The sequence below is a fragment of the Ornithorhynchus anatinus genome, chromosome 12, assembly GCF_004115215.2.
Source record: "Ornithorhynchus anatinus isolate Pmale09 chromosome 12, mOrnAna1.pri.v4, whole genome shotgun sequence".
In the NCBI taxonomy this organism is placed as follows: domain Eukaryota; kingdom Metazoa; phylum Chordata; class Mammalia; order Monotremata; family Ornithorhynchidae; genus Ornithorhynchus; species Ornithorhynchus anatinus.
Genome location: NC_041739.1, coordinates 52,928,374 through 52,953,585, shown reverse-complemented (window position 1 = coordinate 52,953,585; position 25,212 = coordinate 52,928,374). Strand labels below are relative to the sequence as shown.

Sequence of the window (25,212 nt, the reverse complement as noted above, 5' to 3'; positions counted from 1 at the left end):
TCAGATCCTTACACCCCCAGTAACTTAAGTATTTGCTTCACATTTAATTTCCTAATATCCCTTAGTATTATTATTATTATTATTATTATTATGGTATTAAGTGCTTATTATGTGTTGAGCACTCTTCTGAGTGCTGGAGCAGATACAAGTTAATCAAGTCAAACAGAGTCCCTGTTCCACCTGGGGCTCCTAGTATAAGTAAGAGGGAGAATAGGCATTGAATCCTTATTTTACAGATCAGGAAATAGAGACACAGAGAAGCTAAGTGACTTCCCTAGGGTCATACAGCAGGCGAGTGGCAGAACTTGATGGTGTTGGCCTAAAATATCAAAGGACAAGAGAAAAATGGACTTGGGGTCAAGCTCGCCCAGCTGTCTAGATGATTGTCAGCAAATTTACTGGGAGAACCCGAGGACATGTTTTAATGGCTCTCCATTTGATTGATCTCACAGTGAATGAGACTCTGGAGTCTCTGATTGGAATGTGTAAGCAAAAAATACTTTTGGAATTGATGGCCAAATCATTCATTTGGAGAAATAGTATTAAAATATCTCTATTACCTGTACTGGTATATGTAAGAACTATCCGGGCAGAGTCTTCTGGTTTGACCCTGGGGAGGAAACAGAGTGCTTTAGGGTGGTATCAGTAGCATTTATTGTGCACCCAAATGCTAAGTGCTTGGAAAATACAAACAAGCAGTGACACATTTCCCACCTACAAGGAGTTTATACTCTAATGGGAAGACCCATAAAAGTATTAATAAAAGAGTAATCATAAATAATTGAAGGAACAATTGAATAACTGCATATATGTTAAGTGCGGCGGATGATTATAAGTAGGTACACAAATACTCAGAAGGAACTCTCTCAAGTCCCTTTTGAGCATGGATCCAGGCTAATGTGGTTTAATTGGGCTCCCGGAAATTTTCGTTTGTCCATTTTTGCAAGATTTGCAGATTTGTCCTCTTCTTTGGCAGGACGTTATCCAGAACTGAAGGCAATATTCTCAACATCAGCTCTTCTGGCCTCCCATGGCATCCTTTTATCATCTTTCCGAGGGATCGTCCAATGTGGCTGTTTTCTGAAACTGAGCAATTTTTTCCTTGGATCCACACATGCTTTGACTCCCTTTTTATCTCTTAAGTGACTTGGTGGGTTTTCCATTGATATGCATTTCCTTTATAACTTGTTGCTATAGTTTTTATCTTTATTTTTATTTTGAGATTTACTATTAGGGTGATTGTGCCAAGTAGTATTTTTTTTCACATTACAAAACTTCCCCATCGACTAGTATGTGCTTTTGAGATTGGTTTTTTTCACCACCAGCACTGTTTGCTTTCATTTGCAGAAGCCATTCTAAATAATGAGGTGCTATGTAAGAACTGAAGTGGTTTCCTGTATAGACAGTTTAAATAATAACACTCTCCATCCCAGGATCTCATAGTGCTTTTCAAACAACTCACCAATGTCCTGTTGCTAGTTCTCAGGATCCTCAATGAATATCAGTCAATCAATGGATTTAGTGAGTGTTGGCTCTGGACACTAGTGGCTTGGGGGAGACTGTGAAGGGGTAGTCATCTTAGAAACAGCCCCTGTCTCTCCTTTTGCTGCTCAGGCAAAAACAGCCACCTAGAAGCAGGCTCCTTGAGGGACTTGCTTTAACCATGATATCTAAAAACAAGTCTAGTACTGTCTAGAGCATTTCAGTCAGTCAGTGGTATTTACTAAGTACTTATTGTGTGTTGAGCACTGTATTAGATGCTTGGGAAAGTACAATGAAGTAGAATTTGTAAATATTTTTCCCTGCTGACAAGAAGCTCACAATCTAGAGGGAAAAACAGATGTTAAAATAAATTACTGTCGGAGTAGGAGAGTATAAGGATATGAACATAAGTGCAGTGGGGCTGGGGTATCAAGTGATTAAGGGGTACAGATCCAAGTGCATCGGCAACATAGAGCAGAGGGTGAATAGGGGAAATAAGGGCCTAATCAGGAAGGCCTCTTGGTGGAGGTGTGATTTTTTTTTTTTTAGTAGGGCTTTGAAAATGGGAAGAATGGGGGAGTGTTGGATATGAAATGAGGTGGAGTTCCATGCCAAGGGGAGGATGTGGGCAAAGGCTCATCCTTGAGGGCATGTGGCATACGAGGACTTTGTGGCAGCCTCATGAGATCTGGAGGAGAACTAGGGTGTGAAAGGAGGAGTTTGGTCCCCTATTGGCCTGGCTCTGTTCTGTGATCTTCAAAATGGGCCACTTACAGGCCACTACAGGAGGGTGGGTAGTAAAGCAAGGCTTTTTATTTGCTGGTGTGGCTGATGGAGGCCCACCCTTTCCCGCAACTTCCATCACCCCCCTCTTGTCTTCTTGTGCTTCTGCAGGATGGTTAATCTCTTGTGCTTCCACACTCCCCTCTCTCCCCCTGGAGAAGACGCCAGACTTCTCCAACCTCCCAGCCCTGTTGGTTACCCACATCAATCTGTGGTCCTAGCCCAGGGGTGTTGTTCAAGAGTGAGTCAGTGCCTTCTTGGCTTCTATTTTCAGAGATTTTATGCCTCTTGGATGTAGAAAACAAAAATCTGTTTATTGTGCATATTTTTAGCTTTCTATACGTGGGTTGTGCAATTCCTTTTCAAATTTTATAGAAAACATGGTTCCTATTAGCAGCAGGGCCAAAACAATTACGGGAGTGTTGGGTAGGAACCTGCTTTTCATAGTCACTCAAGCTCCCTGCAGACTTCCCACAAATCCTCCAGAGTTCTAGGTGCAGTGTTTACAAGGCTAAGGGGGTACCCTTTGTCATATACTAATTATAATAATAATAATGTATTAAGCACTTACTTTGTACCAGGCACTGTACTAAGCCCTGGGGTGGATACAAGCAAATTGGAATGGACACAGTTCCTGTCTCACATGGGGCTCACAGTCTTAATCCCCATTTTACAGATGAGGTAACTGAGGCACAGAGAAGTTAGTTGACTTGCCCAAGGTCACAGAGCAGACAAGTGGCAGAGCTAGCATTAGAACCCAGGTCCTTCCAACTCCTAGGCTCATGCTCTATCCACTAGGCCATGCATATAATAATAGTAATGATAACTAATAGTTATGATATTTGTTAAGCGCTTACTATGTGTCAGACACTGTAACTAAGCACTGGAGTAGATACAAGCAAATCAGGTTAGACACAGTCCCTGTCCCACATGGGGCTCAGTCTCAATCCCCATTTTACAGATGAGGTAACTGAGGCACAGAGAAATAAAGTGACTTGCCCAAGACCACACAGGAAGCAAGGGACAGAGCTGGGATTAGAACCCATGACCTTCTGACTCCCAGGCCCATGCTCTATCCATTATGCCCATGTGTGCAAAAGATCCCATAGACTGTTAAAATGAAAGGGCCGGAGATGGGCCACAAATGGACACTGAGGTATGTAAGCACTTATATACTTATTCTTGATTTTACTTCTATTAATGGCTGGCTGCTAGTCAGGAATGGAGGTGCTGCTGTTAGGCAGGAGCCCTTTGGACTTGAGAAATAGCACTGAAGTGTTGGCAGGAGACAGACTGAGAGGGCAGTGTGATGTTGGGGTGCAATACTCAGATTGAGGTGTGCCATGCTAGGGGGTCTAGTCAGAAGGAAGAACGGGGCTAGGAATCCAGCTGACACCACAAACACATCATGTCCAAAACAGAACTCCTCATCTTCCCACCCAAACCTTGTTCCCTCCTGTCTTTCCTATCACTGTAGGTAGCACCACTACCCTTCCTGTCTCACAAGCCCATAACCTGAGTGTTTTCCTCGCTTTATCACTCTTATTCATTCCATATATTCAACCTGTCACCAAATACTGTGCATTCTACCCTCATAACATCTCTAGAATCCACCCCTTCTTCTCCATACAAACTGCTACTATACTGATCCAAGAATATACCATATTTCACCTTTACTACATCAACCCTCTTGCTGACCTTCCCCCCCCTCTCTCCGCCACCATCCATTCTTCACTCTGCTGCCTGGATCTTTTTTCTGGGGAAAAAAAAAAAAAGATCAGCCCATGTTTCCCCACTCCTCGGGAAACTCCAGGGGTTGCCCATCCTCATCTTCATCAAACAGAAACTCCTTGCCATCAGTTTTAAAGCTCTAAATCCGTTCACCTCCCTCCTATCATACCTCACTGATTTCTTACAACAGCCCAGCGCACACATTTTGCTCTTCTAATACCAACTTACTCACTGTCCCTCCATCTTCTCTGTTTTGCTGCCTATCACTTGCCCTTGACCTCCCTCTGTCCTGGAACTGCTGCATAGGATTTGGGGGCAGATGACTTGGGGAGAAGAATAATTCATCTGAGAGTATTTCTTGCAGGAAGAGAGATTTCAGAAGGAATTTGAAGATATGAAGGAAGTCCTAGACAAGACAGAGGGGCAAGAAGTGGGCAAGTCAAGAATGAGGCACAGTGAGGTGAATGTGGAAGGAAAGGAGAGTATAAGCTGGGTTGTAATGGAAGAAGAGAGTGAATAGGTAAGAGGCAGTGACGGAGTGCTTCAAAAGGATGTTGTCATCAAAATCATCAGTGATATTTGAGCGTTTACTTTGTGTAGAGCACTTTTCTAAGAGCTCAGGAAAGTACATTCCAGCAGAGTTGGTAAAGCATTTTCTGCCCACATTGAGTTTACAGTCTAGCGTTATGAGGGTATCATGAGAGAACTGGTGTGAAGGCACTCTGCAAACAATTAGGTATCATCATTAGGAGCATCCAGGGAGCTTCTTGTAACAAGCGCCTGGCTTCTGGAATGTATCAGTAACTGTGTGCAGAGCACTGTACTATGGGCTAGGGAGATGGGCATGCAGTAACTTACAAATAGGAGGAAGAAATGTTCAAATAGAATGGCAGATAAAGCAAGGTGTAGTGCTCACAAAGCTACCAATTTGGGGCCAAAGCGTTCTTTGTGACACAGAGTCCACCTCTATTCATTCATTCATTCATTCATTCATTCGTATTTATTGAGCGCTTACTATGTGCAGAGCACTGTTATAAGCGCTTGGAATGAACAAGTCAGCAACAGATAGAGACAGTCCCTGCCGTTTGACGGGCTTACAGTCTAATTGGGGGAGACAGACAGAAAAGAACAATGGCAATAAATAGAGTCAAGGGGAAGAACATCTCGTAAAAACAATGGCAACTAAATAGAATCAAGGCGATGTACATTTCATTAACAAAATAAATAAGGTAATGAAAATATATACAGTTGAGCGGATGAGTACAGTGATGAGGGGATGGGAAGGTAGAGGGGGAGGAGCAGAGGGAAAGGGGGGAAAAGAGGGTTAAGCTGCGGAGAGGTGAAGGGGGGGCGGTAGAGGGAGAAGGGGAGCTCAGTCTGGGAAGGCCTCTCGGAGGAGGTGAGTTTTAAGTAGGGTTTTGAAGAAGGGAAGAGAATTAGTTTGGCGGAGGTGAGGAGGGAGGGCGTTCCAGGACCGCGGGAGGACGTGGCCCGGGGTCGACGGTGGGATAGGCGAGACCAAGGGACGGTGAGGAGGTGGGCGGCAGAGGAGCGGAGCATGCGAGGTGGGCAGTAGAAAGACAGAAGGGAAGAGAGGTAGGAAGGGGCGAGGTGATGTAGAGCCTTGAAGCCTAGAGTGAGGAGTTTTTGTTTGGAGCGGAGGTTGATAGGCAACCACTGGAGGTGTTTAAGAAGAGGAGTGACATGCCCAGATCATTTCTGCAGGAAGATGAGCCAGGCAGCGGAGTGAAGAATAGACTGGAGCGGGGCGAGAGAGGAGGAAGGGAGATCAGAGAGAAGGCTGACATAGTAGTCTAGCCGGGATATAACAAGAGCCTGTAGCAGTAAGGTAGCCGTATGGGTGGAGAGGAAAGGGCGGATCTTGGCGATATTGTAAAGGTGAAACCGGCAGGTCTCGGTAATGGATAGGATGTGTGGGGTGAATGAGAGAGACAAGTCAAGGATGACACCGAGATTGCGGGCCCGAGAGACGGGAAGGATGGTCGTGCCATCCACGGTGATAGGGAAGTCTGGGAGAGGACCGGGCTTGGGAGGGAAGATTAGGAGCTCAGTCTTGCTCATGTTGAGTTTTAGGTGGCGGGCCGACATCCAGGTGGAGACATCCTGGAGGCAGGAGGAGATGCGAGCCTGAAGGGAGGGGGAGAGGACAGGGGCAGAGATGTAGATCTGTGTGTCATCTGCGTAGAGATGGTAGTCAAAGCCGTGAGAGCAAATGAGTTCACCAAGGGAGTGAGTGTAAATAGAGAACAGAAGAGGGCCAAGAACTGACCCTTGAGGAACTCCAACAGTTAAAGGATGGGAGGGGGAGGAAGCGCCTGCGAAGGAGACCGAGAATGACCGGCCAGAGAGATAAGAGGAGAACCAGTGCAGGTAGCCTGCTTGGCCATGAAGTTAAAGATTGAAGGGGATGGGAATTGGGGTTGGTTTACCAAGTAAAATGTTTCCGGGGTCACAGGCAGCATCAGGTACATGAGGCCACCCTCCGATGGAGAATTAGAATTGGGACCAGGAGGCCCAAAACTAGATATGGCATTCTGTAACACTCGAAGCCCAAATTGCCTTTTTCCAATATGATCCCTTCCTTGTTTCCTTCAGAGAAGGGCTGGGTCTTTAATTCTCAGTGGCTTGTAGCGGATCATCCCTGAGTGGTTCTGCATATTTTTGGGACTACCCCCAAAGTAGCCAATGGTGATGTTTTTCTGTTCAGCTTTTTGTCCTCCAGAACATTCTGCTGATTGTTTAAATTGATCAATGGTCATTTTACCTCAACAAAGCCTTCCCTACTTCATTTTCCCCCTCTCCGTTGAGAAGTATGCATGTGCAGAAGAGACAAATGTGAATAGGCACAGTAAGATGGAATGCTTTGCTGAAGGAGGGATATTTATCACCAGAGGTAGGACTTTCATTTATATTCTAGGGACCTACATAAACCGCCTTTCCCTTGGGCCAAAAGCTCTCTGCCATTGACACATCTCAGCTTTTCCTCTGAATGATGAAACAAGCACAAGAAGATAATTGCTTGGCCCACCTCCTTATGGCATTTCTGCCCGCTCTCCTAGTAATTGTGTAAAGTCCTTTCGACCCAAATAGATGCTGCATCTTGTAGTAGCACAAGTGGTATTTATTGATCAGCCACTGAGTGCAATGTACGGTGCTGAGATTTTCAGCAAGTACAACAAAAGCAAGAGATACATACCCTGCCTACAGGGAGCATACCCCCTTGATTAAACAAGACATTTTGGGAGCGGTGTTTGGCCTCAGATATTGTGCTATATGCCAAGAAGGAGGTTGCAGCTGGGCATTAAACCCAGTGGGGTCCCTGAGTTGTGTTTGCTGTCACCCATTGGCCTTCAGAGGACTGAGTCCTTGATCAGAACTGATACTGGGGCTGTATTGCATCTTTGCATAAAAAAATGCATCAAAGAGAAGGTCTGCTAAGGGAGAGTGACTCCCAACAGGCTGGGTTATGGCTTAATGTTGATGATGAGGATGATGATAGTGGTATTTAAGTGGTTGCTATGTGTCAAACACTGTGCAAAATGCTGGGCTAGGTACATTGTCAGATTGGACAGAGCCTCTATCCCACATAAAGCCCACAGTCTAAAGAGTGGGGAGAGAGAAAGCAGGTTTTAAATACCTATTTTACAAGGGCACACAACAGAGAAGTGGCAGAGCCAGGATTAGAATCCAGATCCTGTGACTCCCAGTTCTAAGCTCTTTCCACTAGGCCACATGGTTTCAATCACATTTTTTTCCTGTGGCTGACTTCCTATAATAATAATGGTATTTGTCAAGCACTTACTATGTGCCAAGCACTGTTGTAAGCATTGGGGGAGATACAAGGCAATCAGGTTATCCCATGTGGGGCTCACAGTCTTAATCCCCAATTTACAGATGAGACAACTGAGACACAGAGAAGTTCAGTGGCTTGCTCAAGGTCACACAGCAGACAACCCCCGACCCCTGACTCCCAGGCCCATGCTCTTTCCACTAAACCACACTGATTCCGTGTGAAAACTGGGTTCCCATGTTGCACATCTTCAAGGGTCCAGTGCTTGATTTGGGGTTTTTTGGAGGTAAGCTGTGGCACGTTTGGGGAAAAGACTGGTGGAGAATGAGAGGAGGCAGAGTTGATGATCTTTGGGTGCCAGGGGCTGGCATCAATGAGGAGCTCTGGGATCTGCTGCCCCTTACTACCCCCTGGGCATCACCCCTGGCTCACTGGTTATGCCAGAGAGAAGTAATGTGGCCTAGTGGAAGGAGCAGGGGACTGAGAGTCAGAGGAATCCACCACTTGTCTGCTGTGTGACTTTATTCATTCATGCATTCAATAGTATTTATTGAGCGCTTACTATGTGCAGAGCACTGTACTAAGCGCTTGGAATGAACAAGTCGGCAACAGATAGAGACAGTCCCTGCCGTTTGACGGGCTTACGGTCTAATCGGGGGAGACAGACAAGAACAATGGCAATAAATAGAGTCAAGGGGAAGAACATCTCGTAAAAACAATGGCAACTAAATAGAATCAAGGCGATGTACATTTCATTAACAAAATAAATAGGGTAATGAAAATATATACAGTTGAGCAGACGAGCACAGTGCTGAGGGGATGGGAAGGGAGAGGGGGAGGAGCAGAGGGAAATGTGGGGAAAAGAGGGTTAAGCTGCGGAGAGGTGATGGGGGGTGGTAGAAGGAGTAGAGGGAGTCTGGGAAGGCCTCTTGGAGGAGGTGAGTTTTAAGTAGGGTTTTGAAGAGGGGAAGAGAATCAGTTTGGCGGAGGTGAGGAGGGAGGGCGTTCCAGGACCGTGGGAGGACGTGGCCCAGGGGTCGACGGCGGGATAGGCGAGACCGAGGGACGTTGAGGAGGTGGGCAGTGGAGGAGCGGAGCGTGCGGGGTGGGCGGTAGAAAGAGAGAAGGGAGGAGAGGTAGGAAGGGGCAAGGTGATGTAGAGCCTCGAAGCCTAGAGTGAGGAGTTTTTGTTTGGAGCGGAGGTTGATAGGCAACCACTGGAGTTGTTTAAGAAGGGGAGTGACATGCCCAGATCGTTTCTGCCGGAAGATGAGCCGGGCAGCGGAGTTAGAATAGACTGGAGCAGGGCGAAAGAGGAGGAAGGGAGTGACTTTAGACAAGTCACTTAACTTCTTTGGGTCTCACTTTCCTTGTCTGCAAAATGAGGGTTCAGTACCTGTTCTCCCTCCTGTTTAGGCCGTGAGCCCCATGTAGGATCTAATTATCTTGTATCTACCCCAGTGCTTAGTACAGTGCTTGACACACAGCACTTAACAAATAACACTATTATTATTCCCTGTGGACATGACACTGCTGGATTCCGTGGTGCTGCGATGTGATTTTTCAGTGGAGATCATGCTCCATTCCGGCATATTTTCAGGTCTAGGTCCAACCCAGAAATTCCTTTATTGACTTTGGTTTGGTCCTTACTTCTCTAAACTCATTTCCCCAATTTACATTTCCAGACCATTTTTCTTCTTGGCACAAGAAGCACTTACAATCCAACTTGGCTTTTTCTTAGTTCAGACATTAAAAAGAATTCAAGGTTTCGTCAGCGGATTGACATTGAACATATTTTTGAATCTGCACTTGAAGTCACTGCCACACTCGAGAGAGGACATTAACCCTGTAAAGAGTGAGAACTCTTATTTGATACATTCAGAGGGCAGCTGTTATACGGGCTATGCAAAGCATAGTTGCTGTGGGTTTCTGTCTGAAGATGGAGTGATTAGGTTCCTGATTAATTCTGCTCTTGAATGATTACATAGTTTAACTGACACGTAGATTGCCCTCCATTATTAAAACTTGGCAGCCATTATTATAAAAATGGAGGGCAATCTAAGTGTCAGTTAGACTGTGTAATCATTCAAGAGCAGAATTAATCAGGAACCTAATCATTCTGTCTGCAGTTTAAACCCGGCTAATGAATAAAGCTTAGCCTTTCTGCACCAGTCGTCCACAGGCCCTAAGGCACTTGAGAAAGCGATTCCCAAAATACTCCCGGGAAGCAGGCAGGTATTGCTTCGCTTTACGGATCAGTCCGCCGAGGGGCAGACGGATAAAGCAGAGGGGCCCAAGATTACAGACCGAGCTATATGATGAGGAAAGAATTTGATTCCCAATGACGGAGGTGCTCAGAGCAACGGGGACTGCCGGTTGCAGCGGTGGAGCATCCGAGAGATTCCCTGAGGGTGCTCGTCCACCTTTGCTCCCCTTCCCAGATGGGACCATTCTGCAGCCCTGGCTGTAGGTGACTCTCCGGAGCATGGGATGGGGCGAGCAGGGGACCATAGGCCATGCCACCCTGGGGTCTCCTTCATTGCCCGATTGGCTGTGGCTCCGCCACCTCTCCTGGAATGGCTGCTACTCCTCGCCTTCGTCTGCTTCCTTCCTTGGGCCAGCGCTAAGGAGCAGCGAGGATAATAGCTGGATGGATGTTCTGGACACACCTGTTTTTCCAGTAGGTGACCGCTGAGGTTTCCTCTGGGCAGCCTCTCCTGCTCCTCACAGCTCTGGTTTCCTACAGACCTGGGGTCAAAGGGGTGAGGCAGCCAGGGACACAACCCTTCTGTCCCCTCCGCCTCACCTCTCCCCACCTTTGGGAGTCCTGTGTGTTCGTTTCATCCTGGAGGGACGATAACAGAACACTTCAAGTTACAACCAGGAGTTGTAAATGTTCAAGTTCCTTGAAAATGTGGTTGTATCTTGGAAAGTGTTTTCCCTAGACGTATATGTTCAGAGCCTCTGCAATAGTAATGTGGGATTCCTTGCATGCTAAGTACTGTAATGATAAATGTCAGTAAACTCTCATTACTAGGGTCTTCTTTATTTATATTTCGAAGTTCATCCACTTCCCTGAAAATCAATGCAAGACTTTTTAAATCCGAGGCTTTAGCTGGCAGTGGGGAAACCATCACTGCTTCTTCATCTGTTTTGGCATCTTGTAACGGTGCATTGGATTGTTGCAGTTTGATGAGGTACTGCTCACTGGACAATTAATTCTCCTAATAAGATGCAGTTAACTCATTAACTCAGTTTCTCTGGTGATCTGCTAAGGGGTCTCTTTTATGCCTTGAAAATCTGATGCTTACTCTGGGCAGAGTTTCCTCCATCTCCAGGTAGCCATTCAGCCCGGGAGAGGAGGGAGGGAGAGGATTTGACGTACCCACAGGGCTTGGCTAGAACATCAGAGCAGTTGAGTGTGTGCTTAGGGTAAGGCACACACCAGTGCTACAGGTTGTATCTTCAGAGTCGTTGAATTATGAGGCGATCGTAACCTAGGTATGCCTGTACCAGACAGACCAAATGCTTTGATTTCCAAAGGAAATTTTTCCCAAATCCACAGGCCTTAAAGGCTTGCAACCTCTAGGTCAGTTGAATGAAAGGGCACCTTGTCACCAAATTCTTTTTGATGGGACATTTCTGGATTGGTGGAAATAGGTTTGGGTTGGAACACCCCCCCCCCCCCCCCCCCCCCCCAGGTGTGGTTTCCTCCTTCTCTCTACTCTCCCACCCTCCTTTCTTCTGCCCACAGCTGCTTGGTCAGTTCTGGTGGAACGTATACTTTCACTATGTGTTTTGGGTAGAATTTGATGGCAGAATCAGAGAACATGCTTCTCACTGGGTAGGGCCCAGTGGTGGTGTCCAAACAAGCGCCGGTGTGCATGTGTGCGGTGTGTGAAGGACATGGGAGGACTACAGTGCAAGTCTTCCTGAACATAGGGCTCTGCGGCAGTGCAACTCCTATGTTACAGGAGGATTTGCGTGTACCTCATTGTGAGGTGAGATTCAAGATTTTAGTGCTAATGGTTGTCCAGTAGAGTTCATTCTACTTTCCTAATAAATGTGTTTATTCACCAGTCTTGAAATTAAAATCTACACAAGCAGTTTTGATCAGAAACATGATCATTCTCTTCATGAGATATGGGGAAGGGAAGGAGGAGGAGAAGAGGTTTAGGACGGACATGTGAAATGCTCACATTGCTCCGGGCGTGTGACATGTCAGCAGAAAAGACACCAGCCACACAGCCCTAGGAGAAACAGTGGTTCCTGCTCCATCTCCCAGTGGTTCTGAAACATCAGGGTGGGGCTGGGATTACGTTGTGGTCTGCAGGATGTATTTTGGAAATGCTGGTGTGCAGTGAATCTGGATCCTAAGTGAAGAAAACACCCTGTTTTCCTTACAATAGTATTTCCAGAATGAGGAGGGGAGAACGGCACCTATCTCCCTGAGAGAAGTGGCTGAGCTTTCCCTTCTCCAGGCGTTGGATGGTTGGAAAGGAAATGTAATCGGTCAGGGGGTTTTGAGGGAGAGAACTGATGGGCCACGGTTTCCCAGCTTTTCCATCAACCCCTCTGAAATTGGGTTCTGGTTCTCCCTCTTTGGAATCCCTCAGACCCATCCCCACCCCCTGGGAATAATAATGATAGTATTTGTTAAGCGCTTACTATGTGCCAAGCACTGTTCTAAGCAGAATGAGTAGGAGCCCATACTGACCACTTTCCCTTGCCATTGTCCCTGTCACAGGAGAAACCCTATCAGTGTTCTGAATGCAACAAGGCCTTCAGCCAGAAGCGCGGCCTGGATGAGCACATGAGGACACACACAGGAGAGAAGCCGTTCCAGTGTGACGTGAGTTGGGTGTCTCTCTTAAGTAGTAATGATGCCTTTGGAGCACTGAGCGTGTGCTGAGCATTCGCTGAGTGCTGGAATGAAGATACCAATACACAATTAAGACAGAGCCTGGGCTTTACACAGGAGTCGAGTTTATTTCGCAAACCCGGGATTTTGTTGTTCTTTAGTTTTTGGTTTTTTGTTTTTTAAATGGCATTTGTTAAGTACTTACAATGTGCCAGGCAGGGTACTAAGCACTGGGGTAGGTACAGGTAATCAGATTGTTTCTTGGAGAGTGTAGCTATTGCACTTGCTCAGCCTGCGGCAGTTCTCACTGTGCCGTCAGTGGAACTGTGAGGGCTAGTTTATCCAACCTTGGATGTTGTCAGTCACTTTGGCTACATTTGAGCTTTCTGGCTTGGGATCCTTGTGGGCCTTGTTTAAACCTGTCTTAATACATTATAGCTGTTTTCTTGAGGCAGGCACATATTCACAACCTCTATGACTTCCTGAGCTTTGGTAGGTTAATGATTGAAAATCTGGCCTCTGCCATCCTCACTCCACAAACAGCCCTCTCTAAGGTTAACCAATGACCATGTCTTCTCACCAAATCTAATGGCCTCTACTCCATCCTAATCCTCCTGGACCTCTCAGCCACCTCTGACACTGTTAACCACCCTTTCTCCTTGAAACTTTATCCAACCGTGGAATCACTGACACCGTCCTCTTTGTTCTCCTCCTGTCTCTCTGACTGTTCCCTCTCAGTCTTTTTTTCTGGCTCATCCTCAGCCTCCCACCCTCTGACAGTAGGGGTCCCTCATGGCTTCGTTCTAGGCTCCCTTCTAGTCTCCCTTCTTAGTCTCCCTCTACATCCACTCCCTTGGGGTACTTTTTCGCTCCCATGGCTTCGATTACCATCCTTATGCAGATGATTCCCAAATCTACATCTCCATCCCTGACCTCTCTCCTTCCTTGCGATCAAGGCATACCTACTTGGGTGTCCTGCTGACACTTCAAATCAAAACAGTCCAAAACTGAACTCTTTATCTTCCCACATATCTCCTTGTGTTTTATGTCACTATAGAAAACACCATTATCTCCCCTATCTCACAAGCCCATAACCTTGGCTTTGTCCTCGAATCATTTCTCTCATTTCATCAAAATATTCAGCCTGTCACAAAATCCTATCAGTTCTACCTTCACTACATTGCTAAAATACACCGTTTCCTCTCCATCTGAACTGCTACCAGCTGATCCAAGCACTTACCCTATCATGCCTTGACTCACCTCCTTGCTGATCTCCCAGTCTCCTGTCTCTGTCCACTGCAATCCTACTTCAATCTGCTGCACAGATCATTTATCAACAAAAATGGTCAGTCCATATCTCCCCACTCCTCAAGAACCACCAGTGGTTGCCCATCTACCTCTGTATCAGAAGCAAATTCCTTACCATCCACTTTAAAGCACTTAATCAGCTTGCCCCATCCTACCTCACCTCACTAGTCTCCTACTACAGCCCAGCCTGCACACTCTACTCCTCTAGCATCAGCTTACTCACTGTGCCCCCATCTCATCTCTCTCGCTTCCAATCAGTTTCCCACATCATCCCCCTAGCCTGGAACTCTCCCCACCTTCAGTGCATTAGTAAGGACACATCTCCTCCATAGTAAGCGCTCAATAACTCCTCTTTTCCCCGGGTCACTCTCCCTTCAGCATCGTCTATGTACTTGGGTCTGTGACCTTCGGACATTGATATTCACCCCACTCTCAACCCTGCAGCATTTATGTACATATCTGTAAATAATATTTTATAAATCTTTTTTTTTTAGACTGTCTTCCCCTCTAGACTGTAAGCTGGTTATGGTCAGGGAAGATGTCTGCTAATTCTATTGAATTATACTCTTCTAAGTTCTTAGTACAGTGCTCTGCACATAGTAAGTGCTCAATAAATACCATTGATTGATTGAAATATGAGCTGGTTGGGGATGTCATATATTAAGTTACAGCAGAGGAGGATTCCATCTTAATGCAAGCACACAAACTTGTCCCATCAGGACAGTGCCACTTGAGTGTTCTAGTGTGATGAGACTGTCCGGTGGTTAAATCTGAATCAAAATTGGATTGTGTGCAGGGGCTGATGTCTCCTGTCCCAGTCAGTAGTTTTATGCAAACAATTGTTAAGTTGTGTTGCTCTTCCTTTCATTTCAAGTCGTGGGTGGATTTCTGCATAAGATGGAGAAGTGACAGAGCAGAATGCCTTTTGCATTCTGGTAGGTGCAAACAAGTGCTTCTTTGCCTCAGGAGAAGTGAAAATAATATTTAGCAATTTGAGAGGCTGTGCAGTCTGGAATGAACCCATCTTTAAACCAGAAAGCCACTGTGAATCTGCCTCCTTCTGCTTGCTGATGAGGAATGGGATCACTCCAATCAGTCAATCAGTGAGTCAGTGGTATTTTATTGAGCCCTGATTGTAGACAGAGCACTATACTTAGCAGTAAGGGAAGTTCAGTACGATTGAGTCGGTAGATGTGATCCCTGCCCACAAGCAGCTTTGTGTTTAGCGGGGGAGGCAGACATTAAAAGAGTAAAGAGAGGGGAAAGAGAAGAGTCTAAATCTCAGGCCAATAGACCATCTGGATCTGCTGGGTGTCAGTGACCTGCTCTCAAAGTGTGATGTCAGATTCATGGGTCAGGATGAGCGCAGCTTTGCATGACTTTGTGGTCTTGTGTAAGTTGTTGCTTTATTCATTTATATTGTCTGTCTTCCTCTCTAGACTGTAAGTTTGTTGTGAGCAAGCGATGTGCCAGTTTTATTGTACTCTCCCAAGAAGTTAGTACAGTGCTGTGTACACAGTAAGCACTCAAATAGAATTGACTGACTGACTTTAGGATTTTCCAACCCAGAACTGCTGTCCTGGAGAAAATCTGAGAAGTGACTTTCTGTAGGCTTGTGGGGGAAGAGTGAAAGTCTCTCTTTTTCCCTGCCCCAAGCTGCTTCTCACCCATATCCCCGATAGAGTTGAGGTTGATCCTCCCAGGTGACCCACTGATAGGTTCTACATGCTATGCACAATCAGAGCTGATGGCTTTTTCTTCTGGGAGGATTTTGTGGTGAGGTAATGGTCCCTTCCTAATGGCCTCTGGGGCCCATTTATAATAATATTCCAGTTTGTAGTAACTTCCCTGAGTTCTGGGGTTGTGGTTGAGAGAGCACCATGTGTGAAAGGGGTCAAGAGATATCTCAAGGTGAGCGTTGTCCTCCTCAGCTGAGCCTGTATCGGAGGGAAACTGATGCCTGTGAGAATTAAGTCAGTTGAAAGTAATTTAACCCTTCCCCCCCACCCTTTCCTCCTTTCCACTATGATCTCCAGCTTAATTGGGTCTTGTTATGCTCTCTCAGTGACTTTTGCCCTTTTAAAACTGCATATGGCTCAGGCGGTAACAGGCCGAAGGAGTACTGTAGGAGCCAGAAGTGTGTTAGACCTCTACCTTGCAGTTCTCTGACTTTCTTGTGCAGAGCTGGATTCTTCCTCATCTTGGGGTTTGGATCCCTGGATAGGTAAGTCAAAAGCCCGAATTTGCCAATTCACTCAGGCCAGAATGCTACATAAATATATAAGTTCTTGATAGAGCTCTTAATTTGTAAGCGAGAATTTAGCAGTGAATGCGTTTAGCAGCCCACTTTATTAGTGAAGCTTCGAAAAGCATAGGTCCATTGTTCACATTAGAATTGGCCTGTTGTGTTTTGCTAATCGAGTCGGTACAAAATTTGAGACTGTTTTTCCGCATAGAAGAAACCAGCCACCAAACTGGAAAAATAGCCAGGTAATGAGAGGAAGTTTGCATTCAGGACTTATGTTGAAATTCAACCTGACAGGACTGGGAAGAGGCATGATACTGGTTGTAGAGATAGGGCAGAAATGTAGAACTGTAAACCCCCTAAATAGAATTTATCAGGACAGGCAGGCTCAGTCTCAACTGCCGTATCAGATACTGGCTAAGGTGACAGTCCCTCCTTCACACTGGCTTCTGGACAGTATTCCGCTGGACTGTTCCTTTCTCAGCTCCAGGGAGGGCCATCAAACACTTTCTTAATTCAGGGCCACTGTCAATGACTTCAGCAGCTTTCTGCACTTCCTCTCCATTTTCTGCCAGCTCCCTGTAAGTATAATTTTCCCGGAGTGGCTGGGACTCTTGCCAGGGGCTATGATTCTATACTTGGATCTTAAACACCTTAAAACACATCGATAAGAAGGACCTTTTCAAGGGTTTGTAAACTCAGTGAAGGGGGTGTCAGCCAGATGGAAAATATGCGGTCATTTCTGGCCACCAGTTGGTAAGAAGGGGATAAACGCCCCCTCTAACAAAAGAAGCCTTCAGTCTAAAAAAGAAAATCCAAATGATGGGTTTTTAGCTCATTCTTGGAGAGGTAGCAGGGAGATAAGCCCTCCTCCTATATCCCCACTCTCCAAAGCACGTTTTTGCTTTTCTCTAGTGGTATTTTGCCCTGTTGAGTGCCTCATAGCTGTCTTCAACTTCACACCTACAACTACTTTTCTGGTTGAGTGCTAAGTTCAACAGGTGGAGAAAGGCAAGCTCCTTACTCTCTTGTCCAGAAAAGGAAAAAGGCATTTTTTTCTCTCCCCAAAAATTGCAGCTAGGTGGCAGGAGAAAGTAAGGTGGAGATTTCCCCCCTCTCTGATATAAGGTGGTATTTGTGTAACTGGCTGCCTACCTGACTGGGCTCGCTGCCCTCTATTCTCTGTTAGTTTGAGAGGTCACCATTTTAGAGTGGCACAAATCAATTCACATCAGGAGGAGAACCTACCTGCCTGCCGGTGTCATGGTGTAAGTTGGAACCTTTTCCTGTGGTGGGGAATGGCTTAAGGAGCCACCCGGGAAAGCCTTTGAAACCCAAAAGCAGTCACTTTTGCACCCACACATTAGAGAAACTATCCAGGGAGGCCAAGCGCTTCAGACCGCTGAAGTCTCTGGTGAAGGTACGAGGAAGGGCAGGTTGACCGAGTGAGTTCAGTAGCATTGAGGCACGTAAAATGCCCTGGCTAAAAAAACCCAAGTGGGCTAAAGGCCAGAAACAGCCCAAGTTCTGGTTTGTATTCGGGATGGGTCATAGATAGCCCTGCAAAAGTTTTGATTTTAGCAGGAGAATATCTTGCTACTAACATTCCTTTTAGTCCATAATGAGGCAAAGGAGGAGGAACTCAGTAGAGCATCTCCCATGATGCTCAGTTCTGCTGTAAGGGCTGTTTCCACTGCATGTTGAAGGCCAAGTTGGGAACGTTCTCCTGACGAGCTCCTTCTGTCTGGGTGCAGCATCAGATCGGGGTGAGTACCACGCTGTCGGCTTGCCTTCACACGAGGTTCCGCCACCACGTTGTAAGAGAACTGGGCGTATACTAGAAATAATAATAATCGTATTTGTTAAGCACTTACTATGTGCCAGGAATTGTTCTAAATGCTGGGGTAGATACAAAGTTATCAGGTTGGACGCAGTCCCTGTCTCACATGGGGCTCACAGTTTTACATTTTACAGATGAGGGAACTGAGGCACGGAGAAGTGACTTGCCCATGTTAATACAGCAAACATGAGACAGAGCCGGGATTAGAATCCAGGTCCTCTTACTCCCAGGCCTCTGCTCTTTAATAATAATAATGGTATTTGTTAAGCGCTTACTATGTGCCAAGCACTGTTCTAAACACTGAGGTAGATACAAGGTATTTCTGCTGGGCCACCTATCACATCCCAGAGAGAGAGAATGAATCCCAGCACCACAATTGAATAGCGAATACCCTTTCTCTATCTATTTCTTGAATCCCTCTGCCTTCTGATGTTGTATGTCTTCCTCTGGAAGATAGTGGCAATACTAACAGGCCAGCTGGCTCTCCAATAATCCCATCTCTTTTCTTGGTGATTTTAGTAAGGACCTTCAAAGTGCCATCCCTGATTATAAATTGAGTGTTAGACTTCCGTAGTGAGACTTTTTTTTAACTTTTTACAAGTGGAAGAAAGCACTATATACTTGGGAAAAAATGCTTTGATCGAAGAACAAACTTTCCTTGGTTTAAGAAAAAAAGACTCACCCCCAGGAGTACTGCATCTGTTTAGTCATAATTGTCATTGTAAAGTCTTTTCATTGAAGCCAATGAGGATGTTCCTTTTCAACCTTCTCTGCCAGCACCATGGTCTTGACCATAGACTGGAAATCAGTCATATTTATTAAGTGCTTACTGTATGCAGAGCACTGTACTAAGCATTTGGCTTACAACACAACAGAATTGGTAAAGGTGATCGCTGCCCACATTGAGCTCACAGCCAACAGGGGAGGACAGACATAAAAATGGGTTTGGTGATAAGGGAAATAGGAAAGTTTAAGAATATTTACATAAGTATTGTGGGGTTGGGGTGAGTATCGAAGTGCTTAAGGAGTACACAGCCAAGAGCATAATTGACCCAGAAGAGAAAGCAGATAAGAGAAATAAGGGCCTAGTCCAGGGAGGCTTGTTTGGAGGAGATGTGATTTTAGGAGGATTTGGAAGAGTGTGTCCAATATGATGAGGAAGGAAGTTCCAGGCCCAAGAGATAAGGTGGGATAGACAAGTCTGAGGCTGAGGGAGTATGTTGGTGTTAGAGGAGCAGAGGGTGTGAGTTGCATTGTAGTAGGAGGGAGAGAGCTGATTGACTGCCTTAAAGCCGTCTGTTTGATGACTGCTTCTGAGACACATAAACATTATGAGTGAAGTGCTTGCACTTGCTTGTATATATCATCACCCCCCTTAGCAAATACCAGAATTATTATTATTATAAGTATTTTGCCATTGGAAAATTCGTAAAATAAGAGGAGTCATGGATCGATTGATCAGTCCTCTTCCTTTTTATAAAGCAGGTTTCCAGCCCCCTGAAGTCTGGAAGAGAAGACAAGTGCTCTAACTGAAGTGAGAGGATGTTGGGGGCTCCGGACAGCCTGAGAAGCTGCCCAAGTCAGTGCTGCCACCTTCCCCCCAAGGACTGGCAGAGTGACCCTTCAGCTTCACGGCTTTTGCACAGGCTTAGGAGTCATAAGGTCATAGGTTTTAATTCCTGCTCCATCACTTGTCTGCTGTGTGATCTTGGGCAGGTGACTTTATTTCTTTGTGCCTCAGTTACCTCATCTGTAAAGTGGGGATTGAGACACCGGGCCCCATGTGGGACAGGGACTATATCTAACGTGATTTGCTTGTATCCACCCCAGAGCTTAGTATACAGTGCCTGGCACTTAGCACTTAACAAATACCACAATTATTACTATTATTTGGCAAGACCACACTGGCCAGTGTAAATCAGAAAGCATAATTTCATGCTCAAGCTTCATTTACATTGATACACTAGCCAAAATGTGGAAAGGAAGCATTTTTATTATCATTGTATGAGCTTAGCATTTTTTGATTAACTTTTTTAATCTTGTTTGGTTTGTTTTACAATGTGTGACTTCCTGTAGCTGTTTGGTTTTAGAGTTTGTTTTCTATCTTAAGTAACCCAGCTCCTTTCATGATTATGATTGGTTGGGTGACATAACGCTTATACCATTTGGAAAGGAATTTATTGTTCCATATGCAATGGCTTTTGAAGATGTCTGTTAGCAGTTTGTTCTCTGTTTACAAAGAAATTGTCAGATTGTTTTTGCAGTGCAATTATGGGATTTGCTAGAGACGTGGCATTTATTGACATCATTGGGCCCAACCGTGCTCTGTTCTTGCCATATATAGGCCAGCGAGGTCACTGAAATGGAAGGAAATCATGTGCTTGTCCTCCAACTCTGGGCCATGATAAGATTATTTTATATCACTCACTGTTGAGTTAAACATATTTTAAAGCACGATTGTTCATGTCACAGCACTTTAGGTATATAGCTCTCCTATCACCTTGGCCTATCATGTTATAGTTTGGCAGTGTGGTTCTGCTTAACCTGAGGTGCATAGAGGGTTAGGGATTGAAAGTCCTTCTCTTCTTTTGTATGGTGTTCTCTGTTGCTGTAGTAAATGATGAAGTTTAAGATGGTCTTTCTTGAGCATACACTGAGTGCCCAGCACTGTACTAAGCATTTGGGAGAGGACAGCAGGAGCCAGACATACATTCCCTACCAATTTATGGAAGCGAGAAGTAGCTATGATGGAGACTACCAAATGAGGGGATGTAGCTTAAACTATATATAGCACCAGGATTTTTCTAGGTCCAACAGGAAAGTGTCTACATTCAAAGGAGCTTGAAGAAAGAAGTGATGGACTGAGGTCTGGGAGGTGAAGAGAGAGAAGGTAGCCTCCTACAGGTGAGAGTTAAGAAAAGTCTACCATGAACAAGCCAGAGTAAATTTCAGAACTCAAATTCCATTCCGGCCTGTGTCAATCAATCGTATTTGAGCACTTACCGTCAGATTAAGTTTGTATATTCAGTGGCATCAGTGTAGACTGATTGATCAGACAATGATGATGGTGACAGAGCTGATGTCTTGGGAGTCTAATGGTGATTCTGTAACGGAGAGAGCAACGTACCTGTTTCTTGTTCTTTTTGTCTTCTCCCACCTAAGGAAGGTTTTACTCCCCATCTTTCTCCCACTGATACTTTTAGCTTCTCTTGGGTATGGGGAAAGGCGAGCTTTTTTCTGTTCAGGAAAAAAAAATCATCCCCTATTTCTACCACCCCTTCCATTATTTTCCCACTCTTGGCCTGCTGAACACCCACCAGTTGCACCTATATCTTTCACTCACCTGTGGCAGGTCTGCATACATCTCATCCTGGCTCCATCTCTTCTGACTGCTACTTCTTTGTCCCCTCTGCTAGCTCTGTTCCTCTTTGCGCATGATGCTGTGGCATCACTATGGAGGTGCGGTGACATTTTGGCATGGAGATGGAACCGATGGCACCCATGCAGCCTGGCTCTCTGGGGATTTTATCTAGGAGGTAGGAGGTTAGGATGACATCAGAGCCCTGCCTTAGGGAAACAATTCCCACTTTGGGGAACTCCAGCCATCTCAGATTCCAGAGCTGGTCACCACCATCCCTTGGGCCTCCGTGCAACCTACCCAAGTCAACCACGGGTTGACCAAAACAGGAGGGTGACACCACAAGAAGTGGATTCTCCTGGAGGGGGAAGCTTTGTGAAGCATGGACAACTGTGGTCCAGAGAGAGGACAGCAAACCTCCAGAAGGGCCCATGGTACAGCAAGCTGCCCATTCCAGCAAGGCTGTGACTAGGGGAAGTGTGTGTCAGCCCTCCCTTTTCCGCTCACCCTTTCCAGGAGCTCTTGGAGCCCTTTGGTGAGAATAAGGCTTGTTAGGTCTGAATCAGCTCCTCGCCTTTGCTCCAAAACTGTCTCCTATCACTGCCAACACCATCACCGTAACTCCCTCTCCCCAACCTTGGAGTCTCTCCCCTGGTCCCAGCTCCAGTACTATTCACTTTCCTCAAAATTAATTTAAGATTTTTGGCTGTGAAGCTAAAATGAAAGCAAGTGAGCCACAAAGTAAGTTCCTTGTGCCACAGCATTATTCCCGAATGGGTTTAAATGGAGTACCTGGTTAAGGGGATGGTTTTTCCTCTCTGCGGTAGAGTGCTTGCACTCTGTCAATTCTTTCGATGATAATCGAGTTGTATTTAGGAACAGGAGCTGTTGCGATCCTATTGCCAGCATAGAAATCAAGCCTGAATGTGGCTGGCTCAGTGCAAGCAGAGCCTCAAGGCCTGAGAAGAGGACAGAAAAAATATTTCCTTTAGGCCGCCTTCAGGGACATTAGAAGTGAGCTCATGCAGCAGGTCTCTGTCTTGGGACAAGGCAGGAGGCTTCCAGGAGTTCAGGTTTTCACCCTGCTGCCGTTCATCTGTGTCTTGTCTTCACCTCCCCAGGTTTGCGATCTGTCCTTCAGCCTGAAGAAAATGCTGATCCGGCACAAGCTGACTCACAATCCCAATCGTCCTATGGCCGAATGCCAGCTGTGCCACAAGAAGTTTACAAGGAATGACTACCTCAAAGTGCATATGGAAAATGTCCATGGAGAAACTGACAGCTAGCAGTGGCTGCTGACACAATTTTATCCCACGCAGAAGGCCTCCATTTCCTCTTCCAGCATGAGTACGAGACACTCCTCACCTGACGGGTATAGGGGAGACAGGGAAAACCAGTGTCTTGGGTCATGGCTCCTGGGGTCATCTTAGAACCTGCAGAGGCTGGTAAATTAGAAACATATTCGATTACAGGATTTAGGATCTCTGCGAGGCCTAGTGGGATGGGAGAGATGCCCCTTTCTTTTTACTCTAAGCCTGGGGCCATCTTGTTGCCCAGAGTTTTTGGGCTCCTCCTTCCTTATGTTGCTGAGACTCAGCTGGGTAGCCCAGTTTTGGTCTCTGGGCTGATTACTACCTAAAACTGGTTAGTCTGAAGTGGATCAAGATGCCAAACTGGCTTTTCAGCAGCAGCTAAGGTAACAGCGGGAGGTCTCCAGAGCCTCAAGCACCTTAGCAAAAGGAGGCTGGTTTCCATTGTCAATAGCAGACCAAAAGCATAAGCCTCAAGCAATTTGCAACATTTAATTACCACATTTGAGAACTCTAATGGTAGTTGACAGGGCAGTTAAATATCTTTCCTAAGCAGCTGAAGAAATTGTGATGGCCCTATTAAGAAATATATTTCAGCTCTGGAAAAAACATAGGGAAACATCCCTCCCGATAAGAAGCCTTTGATGTTACTTAGTACTGGGATGAGCAGAAAATGCTAGGGGAAATGAAATCCTCATATAAAATAATCGCATGCGGCCCAGACTGATTAAGATTACATTAAGGGCTAGTTATCGCTCAAAAAATTGATAGTGTATCCAAATAGACCAGAAAATGTCATGCATAACTGAAATGACACTTAATGGTGTATGTATTCATTGGTTTCTCCGGAAAATCTTGAGCTGGCACAGAGACTTTTAACCTTGACCGATACCTTCCGTCTGTTGAAATTGAATGGAATCAGTGAGGCCCTGATTAGGAGAACTTCTCCTCGAGCTAAGCTGCTACACCTATAGACGAGAGATCTGCTTGGGTGGTGAGTGTGATTCTGAAGGCAGATGGGATTTGTGGTCACTTCAGTGATCTGGGTTCTGAGCATTATAGGACAGCCTGGGAGATGGTCCTTGAATAAAAGTGACCAAACCCAGAAATTGCTTTGGTTGAAGGTAACTGTTACCTAAGCAGAGACAGTTGTGAGGAAGGGTACTGGCTGGCTGATGTCAGAACAGCTGCAAAAAACCCCAACCTGAATAAAAACCAAAGTGGAAGGAGTGGGTGAAATAGTCTAGATTTCAGCATCTTGCCTTTCAAGATAAAACAGGAAGGGAAGTAAATCAAATGGTCATTTTTTTAATAATTTGTTCTGAACCAGCTAGACAAACCAATTAAAAAGTACAGTATATATATATATATATACTTTGGGGTGGAGGGGGAGAAGGGGTCTTCAAGAATCTTACCTTGGAGTAAAAGATACCAAGAATAGCCCAAAGAGTCATTTACACTCCCAAGAAATACTGGATTTGAAATTTAGTAGAGATGGTTCTTTTCAAAACATAAATATGATGATTATAATTTGGAAAATATGAAATTACATGTGTGGTATTTTTATATAAAATTACAGACTATATATTTAGTGTTTATAAAAATAGATTGATCATATTTCCTTGCTATGTCATTTGGTTAAAACTGTATTTTTAGATGCAAAGTGTTTTCAATTTGTTACAATTTGTATGCTTAATATCATTTGAATATAAAAAGACAGCCGGAAAATTTGGGTGTGTATGCTCCATAGCACAAGGTCTACTTGTTCTTTTGGGTTCTGTTATTTTCCTGGAATGTGAAACTTGAAAGGACAAAATACCACTTTGGAATCACACCAGTGAGGTTGTCTATAGGGAAATAACCCTACCAATTGCATGTATTATTATTATTGTGATATTTAAGTGCTTACTCAGTGTCAAGCACCGGTGTTGGTATAGCCAAACCGCAATAACAATAGACCTTCTAAGAAGCAAAAATAGTTGAAAAAGGACCTGAAGGACCAAATCAAAAGCTATCTCAAAAGTAGGACTAATTGAAAGTTAATCTCAGGATACAACATTTCTTCTGCAAGCAATTATTGCCAAGGCAAAGTCTCCTTTCAGGAAACCAAAGACAAGGATACATTTGTGAAGCCTCAACTTTGCTGTTGCAGTTTTGAATGTTTCTCGAGTCTGACTACATGGAGGAAGATAATGGTGCAGGTAAAAAAGATTTCTCAGGGGCTTGATGGCTTCTTATGGGAAAGGGCAATGAGGCAGATACTTTTTCGAAGTTGGGCACGAGCCAGCCAACCGTTTTTGTGGCACACCTGCCCAAACATTTCAGGAATAAATTAGATGCCCAAAGGCACTGGGTGGAGGTGGACAGCAGGGATGAATCCCTGGAAGGTGAAGTTCAATAAACCAGGGTAGGCTCAAAGAGTGTTTTATAATCATTACCGACAGTGAGCCTTGAAAGTTGAGCTTCAGTGCATGCACAAAGTG

General features: G+C 45.3%; 1 protein-coding gene across 6 annotated transcripts in view; it reads left to right on the top strand.

Moving 5' to 3' along the window:
* Positions 1–23,822, top strand: part of PRDM5 (PR/SET domain 5) — a 146,051-nt gene extending 122,229 nt beyond the window's left edge. For all 6 annotated transcript variants that reach the window (XM_029076933.2, XM_029076930.2, XM_029076928.2 and 3 more), the window contains 2 exons: positions 12,555–12,659; positions 22,541–23,822. In XM_029076933.2, coding sequence (XP_028932766.1) covers positions 12,555–12,659; positions 22,541–22,705 — 270 coding nt within the window. In that variant the 3' untranslated portion in view covers positions 22,706–23,822. The remainder of the gene's footprint in view (positions 1–12,554; positions 12,660–22,540) is intronic.
* Positions 23,823–25,212: the final 1,390 nt, after the last annotated feature.